General features: G+C 41.6%; 1 protein-coding gene across 1 annotated transcript; it reads right to left on the bottom strand.

Annotated features, from left to right (window-relative positions):
* Positions 1 to 1338: 1338 nt before the first annotated feature.
* On the bottom strand, positions 1339 to 9088 carry TPRKB (TP53RK binding protein). The gene is made up of 7 exons (XM_075276283.1): positions 9014 to 9088; positions 8867 to 8924; positions 7971 to 8060; positions 6044 to 6202; positions 5275 to 5397; positions 2406 to 2582; positions 1339 to 1473 (listed from the first exon to the last, which is right to left on the bottom strand). Exons 4-7 carry the CDS (start codon positions 6182 to 6184, stop codon positions 1387 to 1389), a joined length of 528 nt encoding a protein of 175 aa, XP_075132384.1. The 5' UTR covers positions 6185 to 6202; positions 7971 to 8060; positions 8867 to 8924; positions 9014 to 9088; the 3' UTR covers positions 1339 to 1386.
* Positions 9089 to 11247: the final 2159 nt, after the last annotated feature.

Genomic DNA, 11247 nt, shown 5'->3' with positions numbered 1-11247 from the left:
TTCCTCATGGTTTTCTAGATCTCTGCTTGCTGTCATTCATTCTGTTACTTCTAGTGGTTAAAGGGAGTCTATCATTGGCTATAGTGATTTTTAACTAAACATATATTTGCATAATCTTTAGAAAGGTTATTCTAGACATATCTTTTATTCATTAATCCTCTCAGCATTTTTGACTTAGTCCCCTTTTATTCATATGCTAATTAGCCACCACAGACCACCAGCAGTCTCTGTGATGTTCCCTGAGCACTGCTTGTGTGATATCTGTAAAGAAGGGGGAGGTGAGAGCAGGGAAAGTGGATGATGATGATGACACATCATCAGCCTTCCCTGCTCTCACCTCCCCCTTCTATACACATATCACACAAGCAGTGCTCAAGGAACAACACAGAGACTTCCGATGCTCCGTCGTGGCTAATTAGCATATCAATTAAAGAGAACTAATTCAAAAATGGCTGAGAGGATTAATGAATAAAAGGAATGTCTAGAATAACCTTTCTAAAGGCTATGCAAATATATACTTAGTTAAAAATCACTGTAGCCAATGATAGATTCCCTTTTAAAATTCTGACCATGATCATGTGATTTATTGGTCCATGGTCAGGTGATAGACACACAGGTGCACGGCTCGTTACCAGGCAGATATCTGATTACTGTGCTGTGACTGTAACGAGCAGTGCACCTGTGTGTACATCACATGACCATGGGCCGTATATCACATGACCATGGACGGATTTTTATCCACTAATAGGTAATTAGAATGAATGAAAACAAGCGGAGATCTAAAAATCGTGTGGAATTGATACAAAAAGTATACTGGAAAATTGTACAACTTTTTATTATACAAACAATAACGTTGGTCTCACAATATTGGTCTAAAAGTGGACAATCCCTTTAATTAAGTCTTTTCTTTCCAGTGTTTACAATATAATTTTCCAGTTCCAACTTTTAAGCTATGGCCCCACTTTGCGGAAAAGCATCTTTTTTTATGCAAATTTTGCTGCAGTTAATTGAGCCAAAACCAGAAGAGGATTGAGCAGAAGGTAGAAGTACTTCCATTCTTGGCTCTGGCTCAAAAAATCCCAGTAAAATTTGCAACAAAAAAAAATAAAATCTGTATCTCCACATTGTAGGGCCTCAGCCTTACAGTAGTATAAAACTATCCGACGATTGCAAAAGTGGTTTCAGTACTATAGGTATAACATTAACAGCTCTATGTTCTCTTTTCTGGATGTATAGTCAACTCTAGTTGTTTGCATTCAAGAACCTGAACATGAACAGTTTGCCAAGCTTAGGGCCACAGACTCAAATAAATGGATGACGAGATAATCAAGAAATGTATATTAAGAAAGTAATAACATTTATTTACAGATTGTTATATGTTGCTCTTCATAAGACGTCTTTAACAGCCATTCTGCAAATGACGGCATCCAATATAGAGCCAACTTTTTCCTCTTGAGTTGTAATTTTATACACCTGGAAGTGAAACAAAAAAAAAACACATCATAAAAATGTGTAAAATATGAATACATTTATTAATGCTTCACAGTTATTTTACAAATGGTCTAGAATTTTCCATGTAATCCATGATTTATCTTTATTTTTTGGAACATAAGTAAAAGTGTCTGAAAAGTAACAACAAATACATTAGGGCTCTAATCATACAGGCCTCTCTCTCTCATGACCATTTTTCAAATAGTAAAAAGGTAAATGGGTTATCCACTTTCTAATATTGATGGCCATCACTATTAGATCTGAAGGGGTTCAACAGTTGAAACCCAGCAGATCAGCTGTTCCAGGGCAACGCAGGATATGCAAACATTACAAAATGTATTAGCAGGCTTTGGTACTGCAGCGCATCCCTATTAAAGCCCAAGGACAGGCCATCAATATCAGAAAGTGCATAACCCCCTTAATTCAGCAGAGATGGGAGCCTTAGTAGATAACAGTACAATGCCATAGATATACCTTAATATCATACATAACATATTCAGAATTAAAGCAGTATATTACCAACAATTCACTGCATGGAAAATGAGTGGACTGATCACAGAGATTAGAGAAGCCAAAGCAGTAGTGATCTGCGGGATTCTCCATCAGTCACCCAAGCTGAGGGCTAAGGTTGCAGAAATGCTGCATATTTAGATTTTTAACCAAAGCCAACATTGGATTTCACAGGAATGGGAAATGTTAAGGCAACACTTCCAGTTCTTGCTCCCGTTACATCTATTCTTGTCTTTGGCTAAAAACAAAACACAAATGTGCTGTAATCTATGCTAAGGGACAGGCTGCAGTTTAACAATTATCTCAAAGAAAAGATCACAATACATAAAGGATTTAGGATTCTAACAAAAAGCAAGCAGTGCATTAAAGAACCCGAGAAGTAAAGGTCTGATGGCTTTGGGTACCTTTTTCACTTTTGCATAGTCTGTCAGCTGTGACAGATCTGCTAGAGGAACCTGCTGGCCTTCAACATGAGGGATTATTTCTCGCGAACTCATAGCTCTAGTCCCATCGTCAGTCAAAACAACAAGAACTCCAGAATCACTGTCTGACAGCCCAAACCTTTTAAAAGCTTCCGAAATCTAAACGGAAAAGACATTCATTTAGTGAGGCTTCTTTTTTTAAAGACATATTTTGTTTATACAGTTTCATTTCCTCAAGTAGAATAAGAAACATACGTTCTGGAATACCCACAAAACATAGTATTTTACAGCAGAAATGGAACGTCACTGATATTTGTTTTACTAAAAGACCTCAAGTGACTTTACTAAATGCAAGTTAAAAGGAGTATTCCCAACTCAGACATTTATACTACATCAGCAGCATTTGGCTCTTTATACAACTCCCAAAGACTTCAATAGGTCAGATCCAAGAAACTTTTGTTTTGCTGAATGCAATGTGAGTCTAGTGGCTGCCGTGCAAGAGTTCACATCCTCTGACTTTTTGATTTTCATACATCCAGTCATTGGTGTTGCTGCAGTTGTTTTGTGTAGCTTTCCCAGTTCCAAAGATATTAGTGCTTTTATATTTGGTTACAAATAGAAGTATATACTATCAAATGTCTCCACTGCCCATGATTCCATTATGGAGGAGCAGTTTAGTCATTTTATCCCATTTGCCTAAAGGGATTCTACCACTAAATAGCTATTTTTTCTGGTTTAGACGTCGGAATAGCCTTTAGAAAGGCTATTCATCTCTTACCTTTAGACGTGGTCTCCGCGGAGCCATTTCTTAGAAATCCCGTTTTTTACCGGTATGCTAATGAGTTCTCTCGCAGCAATGGGCGGCGGGCCCCAGCGCTCAAACGGCGATGGTGGCGTCCTCACTGCTGCCCGAGAACTCTCTCCAGCGACGCCTCCTTCTTCAGCTGGGTCCTCCACTTCTCCGTCGTCTTCCTTCTGCGTCAGCTCTGACGCCTGCTCAGTCGGCTCTGTCAGCGAGACACTAGTAGAGCCGACTGCGCATGTTGCCCGGTGGCCATATTTTTGAGGCCGCAATTGCGCGCACGCAGTATGCTCCTCGAAGTCTTTGCCAAACAGAGCGTACTGCACATGCACAGTAAGGTCTGTACAGACCCTCCGAAGCCTGGATGACTTCACTCAGTGAACTGTACAGACCTCCGACGTTTCTAGGGAACGGCACCGCGGAGTCCACGTCTAAAGGTAAGAGACGAATGGCCTTTCTAAAGGCTATTCCGACATCTAAAGCAGAAAAAATAGCTATTTAGTGGTAGAATCCCTTTAAAGCATACCTCACCTAGTTGGCGAGGCGAAGGTACTAAGATATCTTCCATAGACAGCATAACAAGAGATTTGCCCCCTCTCTCACGCAGAATATAATAGATATATTAAACAGCATGGATGTAAATAATGCATTTTGGGTGACATATAAACTTGCGGTTTAAACGCATTAACCTCTCTCCCTGTGTCTCTCCATAGACTTCTGAAGGCACATGCAATTTGATACTTCAGTGAGCTGACAGTCTATCAATGGAGATTAAGATGGATTCAGCAGATATTTTAAAGAGATACCGTATTTTTCGGACTATAAGACGCACCCAGGTTTTAGAGGAGAAAAATAGGGAAAAAAAATTTTCAGGCAAAAAAATGGTAAAATATTTAATATATGGGAGTTGTAGTTTTGGAACAGCTGCAAGGCCACATTGACAGGTGACCCTGCAGCTGTACGGGGATGTATAGGGCGTTTTTTTTGTGGGGCCAGGTGTAGACCGGGCATTTTCAGACACAGGGATACCTAATGTATATGTTTCACAGTAATGTTATACTTTTATATGTATTCTAGGGAAAGGAGGTGAACTTTTATTTATTTTATTTTTTATTATATTTTTTTTTAAGTGTTTATTTTTTTTTTTTACTATTTTAATATCCCCCGCCTAGGGGGCTTGAACCTGCAATCATTTGATTGCAAGTCCCATAGACGGCAATACAAGTGTATTGCGGTCTATGGGAGATTCTATACATTACTATCGCGGAGGGTCATAGACCAGCCGCGATAGTAATATATATCTATGACAGGCCTGGGAGCCTTCATTAGGCTCCCGGCTGTCATCGGAACAGGTCGGCTCCTGCGGCCTCGCCGTGCAGGAGCCGGCCTGCATCACTAAAGGTATGAGGCCGGGGGGGGGGGGCTAACTGACTACCGGGACCTGTGGAGGAGGAGTGGGTTTGCAGCATGGCCGCGCTACTGCCACCGCTGGTTTTCTTCAGCGGCAGTAGCGCGGCAATCCGCAGGCCCCGGCAGCTAAGACAGACCCCGGCATCTGCTGTAATAGACCGGCGGATGCCGGGGAGTGTCTTAGCTGCCGGGGCCTGCAGTATTGTCACACTCCTGCCGCTGAAGAAAACCAGCGGTGGCAGTAGCGCGGCAATCTGCAGGCCCCGGCAGCTAAGACACTCCCCGGCATCCGCCGGTCTATTACAGCAGATGCCGGGGACTGTCTTAGCTGCCGGGGCCTGCGGATTGCCGCGCTACTGCCGCTGAAGAAAACCAGCGGTGGCAGTAGCGCGGCCATGCTGCAAACCCACATTCAGACTATAAGACGCACCCTCATTTTCCTCCGAAATTTTTGGGGAAAAAAGTGCGTCTTATAGTCCAAAAAATACGGTAGTTTACAAGGGAGCTGTAGATGGAAAAGAGCCTGCTGAAATGGAGAAAGTGGCATTTTTCTCAGATAAGATATATCTGAAACTTCCTGTACTATTGATTTATATAAAGTTTGTTGAGAAATCAGTTACCATTTAAATATATACTTGCATTGTTAGTTGGGGACAGGTTGAATATAATCTCCGAATTGAGAGTTCTAGTTTTCATTTTTCCCAATAACTGTAAATGGATTGCTTTATTCACTGCCACAAGAACCTGAAGAGGATCCGCAATCTGGAGCAATAAAAACAAAACACGTTATGCCAATAAATACTTCAATACGATAAACAAGTAGAGTCTAATTTGCTGAAAAACTGGAATATGACTTCCCCCTCTGAAAAGCAAAGAATGTATCATGTATTTCAGTTTCTTTTTTTTTAATTTATTGTGGGGAAACTAAAATATTCTTTAGAAATGTGCCTCGCATGTCATAAACCACATTTCTTAATTTTAGACACACTGTGACTTAGAAGGAGTAGCTTGTACCAAAATTTGTCACTGCAACATACAGTATATTGTTATATGTTTTCAACTGTATGGAATAAAATCTGCAGTGCTAATGCATACAGTGGTATGAAATATAAAACAAAAGTATAATCTATCTATTTATCTATCTATACACACACACACACACACTATGTATTTTTAACATATGAGAACCTGGCATTGTACATCCATTTAGTGACATAGGAGGCATCCTTTGGGTAATCCTTCTGAGGTAACTGCAAACACAGGTGCATAAATGTCTTTCTTTATAGCACATTAGAGAAGGTTTATAGCATTCCCTAATAGACACAAATACTCATCTTTCCCAGTATACATAGCAAAAGTTAACAAGCGCCTGAATTCAGATTTATATGGATTTAATGGAGATGCTTACCATTGCAGGGTTCAGTAATGCACCCTCAATTGAGCCATCCATTGCCTTTTTTCTGAGCTGAGACGCATTCTTTACATTATTAAACAAAAGAATAGTCACTTTAAATTGTGGGAATAATTCAAGTTGATATGTAGTATCCATTTTCCCTTGACAGGCTCCCTGAAGAGTAAGGATAGATGGTACAAAAATATTTAAAGTACAATATATGTTATCAAATGAAGGCAGTTTTTACATTATGTAATAGAAAATAACTTACATTGTCTAACCATTTAAATCAGATGTTTGCAGCTCTTCCCTCCATCAGCCTTAGTTCCCCTCTAAATGTCTGATCAGCAAGGATCAATGAGGTCAGGGGGACCCTGGAACCTGGATTCCAGTGGAGGTGATAGTTGGCTGCATATTAGAAGTGACTCAAGTCTGTGACAGATATGAAATGGCTGTTTCATATCTGATGTCTGATACACTGAATGGGCTGAGCCATGAAAACAAGCACCAATACTCCACTACCACCAGCTTGAGCTGTTATCACATGGCAGGAAAGTGTTCATTGATTCTTGAGCAACAGAAATCTGGATTCATCTGACCAATTGAAGATTTTCCAAAGTTCAGTGACCAAATTTTTGCTGTCTTGCTCACCTGTTTCTATTAGGCTAGGGCTACACTGAGACTTTCTATAGTGCTACTATTGGATTTTAACTAGTGAGTGACAGGTGCAGTTCACCATATTGTGCACAACTCATTTATATGCACTATAACTGTAGCTAAATAGTTAAAATGATTTAGCAGTGCTACAAAAAAAAGAAAAAAAAAAAAAAGAAATCAGAGTAGCCGTAAATATTAGTCCCCTACCTGCCCACTACCCTAACTGTTTTTAGTATATTGTACATTCAATTCTATGGCCCCATACACACGTCTGTAGATTTTACTGGTGTAAGTCCAGACCATATAAACTATCTGCAAATTATGGAGCAGGTCCTATGACTGTCCAAATCTGCGGCACAGACTCACAGGTACAAATGCACAGGATCACATAAGTCTCCTTGTGCATCCTGTGATTGCAGATGACAGACTGTTTTCTCTTCAACACAACAATCATGGTACACTCATGAAATCTTTGCACGTAAACACCCCCCCACACACACACACACCCCCAGCACAAAGTTGAGGGTTTTTGAGTTCCTGGCCCCAGGAATCATTCAGATAAACAGTTTTCCTATTCCAATGTGGAAATCACACTAATGTTATTCCATGGAAAATTTCACACTTATTCACTAGGCAGTGAAAAACAATGAGAGTAATTATTCTATTAACGTGTGTTTTTTCCAAGGCTGTGAAGATAGAATCAAGACCAATTTTGTATGGAGTCAGAAAGAAGTTACTCCAAAATAAAATTATTATTCTTTTTTAATTGTAGCCATTCTAGGCGTTGGCTCAAAATGTGCAAAAAAAATCTCCAATAAAAAAAGCTGTATTTCCGCAATGGGGATTCAGCCTTAAAGAGGTTGTTTAGAGAAGAATTCTCTATTAGACAATTGAAGGTGAAAAAAAATTAAAGCATACTTGCCCATCTCTGGTGCTGCAGTGTCTTCCCAGCACTGTCCTGTTGCTCCGGTGTAAGTCCCCGCAACACTGTGACGTCTCGGGTCCTTTTACTTAGGCCGCTGATTGGCCTCAATGATCAAGTGTGGCGGAGACTTCCACCAAAAGTAAACATTGGACCAGCAGATCAGACCACACTGGGAGACACCAATGCACTGGGGACAGGTGAGTATGGTTTACTGAATTTCACCTTCCTTAGCCTAATAGAAAAAAAAGTTTATCCTGCACAACCTCTTTAATATATTTAATAACTAATCACTTCATATTGAAGCAACAGTTCGTAACTTTCTCCAACTAATACATGCAGATGAATCCTGCTAGTACATACCTCCTAACTGTCCTGGATTCCGTGATACAGTCCCAGTTTTCTGGTGCTATCGCAGGCAACGAGAGGTATGTCCAAGCTTCAACTCTGCGTCTAAAGAATGCAGAAAGAGCTGAGTACAAAGGTTACAAAGGTGATGGGCGTTATCATTCACCCTCTGTCCATGATGCCAGCCGTTTGGATGCAACAACGGCAAGGTAGCGACATCACTACATAGTGCCCGTTGCTCCCAATTCATCAGCAACTGACACCACAGGAGACTACTTGGGAACGGACAAGGTGGATATTTATTTTTTTGGAGATTTTACTGTGTTGGGGCCACAATTAGGAGAGGGAGGGAGAATGTATTCATTCCATGTGGGGGCCACAATGGGGGAGGAGATGTGTTTATACTGTGTGGGGGCATTGGACAGTGTTCGGGCCACCAAAGGGGCAATACACTGTGCAGGGGTACAATGGGATTGTGGGGGTTAGAGACATGGCTTAAGAGGACACACAGATTTTATGCCTCTTTTAGGCCCAGTTCACATCTGCATTCAGGCCATTCCATTCTCCTCTCCGCATGAAAAATGCGGAGAGAAAAATCCTGCAAGCAGCACTTTTGTCTCCACATTTTTCATGCGGAAACCACACGGACCCCATTATAGTCTATGGAGTCCTTGGGTTTCCTAAGGTAACTGCTTCTTTATGCGGATTACGTTTTCGTTGGGGGATCCCCAAGCAGACTCCCAAACGGAAACCCATGCACAGATGTGGAGCGAACCTTAGTCCTCTGAAAGTTAGGAGGTAAATGTACTAAGGCGCAGCCCAATTTCTAGTAAATATCACACACATATCAGCTAGGCAGCAAACACCAAATACAATAAACCTAAGCTGGATACATAAAGATGTATACTGACCAGAAATGGGATAGAAACAGCCCAACACAGGCTCACTTCATCCAGGAGACACAACCATCTGTGGAATTGATAGCACTAGTTGTCACTATCACAGAAGGGCAGAATAAGCATTAGACCAATCCTGAAATAACATGCTGAGACACAAACCTGCTCAGGGGAGAGCCTGAAGACTGGACGTGCTCGGCAGTGATCCAATCACCCTGCAACATGCACGGTCACATGGTGTGTCACATGGGTTATCATGTGACCGCATTCTGTCATCTGACGCTGCAATGTGGGAAGTCAGGCATATCGTGCTGAACCATGTCAGCTGCAATACTACATTCACCACTAGATGGAGGCAAAGTACACACAACAATAAAGGCACTAACCATACAAATAAAATAATCCTTTAATAGTCCTACATTGGGGAAATTTCAGCATGTTACAGCAGCATAGTAATACCGATACAGGATAATACACAGTAATATATTACAGGCGTAGGCACACATATGCTGAGAAGAGAAGATATACTAGGAGTCCATAGCAGCTAAGGAAAAACGGAAGAGAAAGAGGAAGACCTCATGGTCATCGTCATAATCATTAGTTCTCTGTGCGGAGTGATCTTCGCTTGGTCTGATGTAGATTATACAGCCTGGTCGCGGTTGGAAGGAAGGACTTGTGATAGCGCTCCTTCTCACACTTGGGGTGAAGCAGACGGTCACTTACAATGCTGCCAAGTCCCATCAGGGTCCCATACATGGGGTGGGATTTGTTCTTCCGCATGGAGGTCACCACAGACAGTATCCTTCTGTCACCCACAACCTGTACTGGGTCCAGGGGGCTCCCCAGGACAGAGCTGGCCCTCCTGATCAGCCTGTCAAGTCTATTTCTGTCCCTGGTTGATATAATGCTCCCCCAGCAGGCCACACCGAAAAAGATGGCTGAGGCAACCACAGAATTGAAGAAGGCCCTAAGAAGTGTCCCCTGGACTCCGAAGGCCCTCAGCCTCCTGAGCAGGTAGAGCCTGCTGTGGCCCTTTCTGTGCAGCGCCTCCAGGTGATCAGCCAGTACAAGGTGATCAGTACAAGTGCAGGGCACACCCCAAATGTGTATAGTGACCCCAAGATAGGTGACAAAATAACACAGCAATGAGAAAAGGTGCATATACATTAATTGCATTATTATGCCTTCCAGTGACATACTGTGCGATAAGTGATTATAGTACTAAAAAAGGTTGCAGGTTGGGAAAATTGCTTTAACAACTTCCCACTACACAAAGTGACAATTTTCAGTGTCGCAATAGTACGGAAACTCAGCTTTTTTTGTTGAAGATTTTGTTGCATTTTTTTAAGCCAAAGACAATAATAACGTTTTCTGTGATTGTTTTTTTTATAGTAATGCTTAAGTGCATAATTCAGCGCACTGACGGTAAAGATCTATCCGTGCCGATACCGTAGACCTTCACCGTCAGAATGGCGTTCCTGACAGGCGTTCTTCCCCGCTCTCACAGTACAGCTCTATAGGCGCTTCCTCACAGCAGCGCCTATAGCGCTGTACTGTGAGTGCGTGGAGGAACGCCTCCTCCCTCTCCTCACAGTACTCATCTTGACTGACTGTCAGGAACGCCCTTCTGATGGTGAAGAGCTATGGTACTGGCACCGATAGCTCTTCACCTGGGACACAGATCGTGAAAGCCGACAGTGCACTGAATTCAGCACACTGTCGGCTTTCTAGCAGTATATAAAACTGCATGTGCCCCAGGCGGTGAAAGGTCCTCTTTAATTGTTTATTATTATTTATTGTTATTATTATTATTATTGATTTTTTTTATATAGTTGTTAGTGTAACATTTGACATAATTATTGAGATTTTTTATTGTTATCATAACGTCTTCTAGCAATGTGGGGCTTTAGCTTTATGCATTTTTTGACTCTCGCAGCTAGCCCCAGGTTTCGGATATATACAATACAGTTGAGACCTGGAAGCCATATAGCATGCTGAGATCCTGTGCCTACTACAGATCTGCTCCGTACTATTGCGACACTGAAAATGATATGCTCAGCACAATGCCACTTTGTGGAGTGGGAAGTTGTTAAAGCAATTTTCCCAACCTGTAATTTTTTTTAGTACTATAATCATTTATCGAAGAGTATGTTGCTGGAAGACATATTAATGTAATTAATGTATATGCACCTTATTCTCATTGCTGTGTTATTTTGTCACCTATCTTGGGGTCACTATACACATGTGTGCCCTGCACTTGTACTGATATGACTATGTATTTGTATGGAGTTAGTGCCTGCTTTATATTGTTGTGTGTACTTTGCCTCCATCTAGTGGTGAATGTAGTATTGCAGCTGACATGGTTCAGCATGATATGCCTGACTTCCCACATTGCA

The sequence above is a fragment of the Leptodactylus fuscus genome, chromosome 5 (genome assembly GCF_031893055.1).
Source record: "Leptodactylus fuscus isolate aLepFus1 chromosome 5, aLepFus1.hap2, whole genome shotgun sequence".
In the NCBI taxonomy this organism is placed as follows: Eukaryota; Metazoa; Chordata; class Amphibia; order Anura; family Leptodactylidae; genus Leptodactylus; species Leptodactylus fuscus.
The sequence above is the reverse complement of the archived record's forward strand: the minus strand, read 5'-3'. Positions and strand labels throughout refer to the sequence as shown.

Bases quoted from the DNA above. Each gene is read 5' to 3' on its own strand.
- TPRKB (XM_075276283.1), bottom strand. From the start codon at position 6,184: ATGGATACTACATATCAACTTGAATTATTCCCACAATTTAAAGTGACT. The intron at 5,398-6,043 runs GTAAGCATCTCC...TTATTGCTCCAG, and splicing joins CATTACTGAACCCTGCAATG to ATTGCGGATCCTCTTCAGGT. The intron at 2,583-5,274 runs GCAAGTATATAT...TTTTCCGTTTAG, and splicing joins ACCTGTCCCCAACTAACAAT to ATTTCGGAAGCTTTTAAAAG.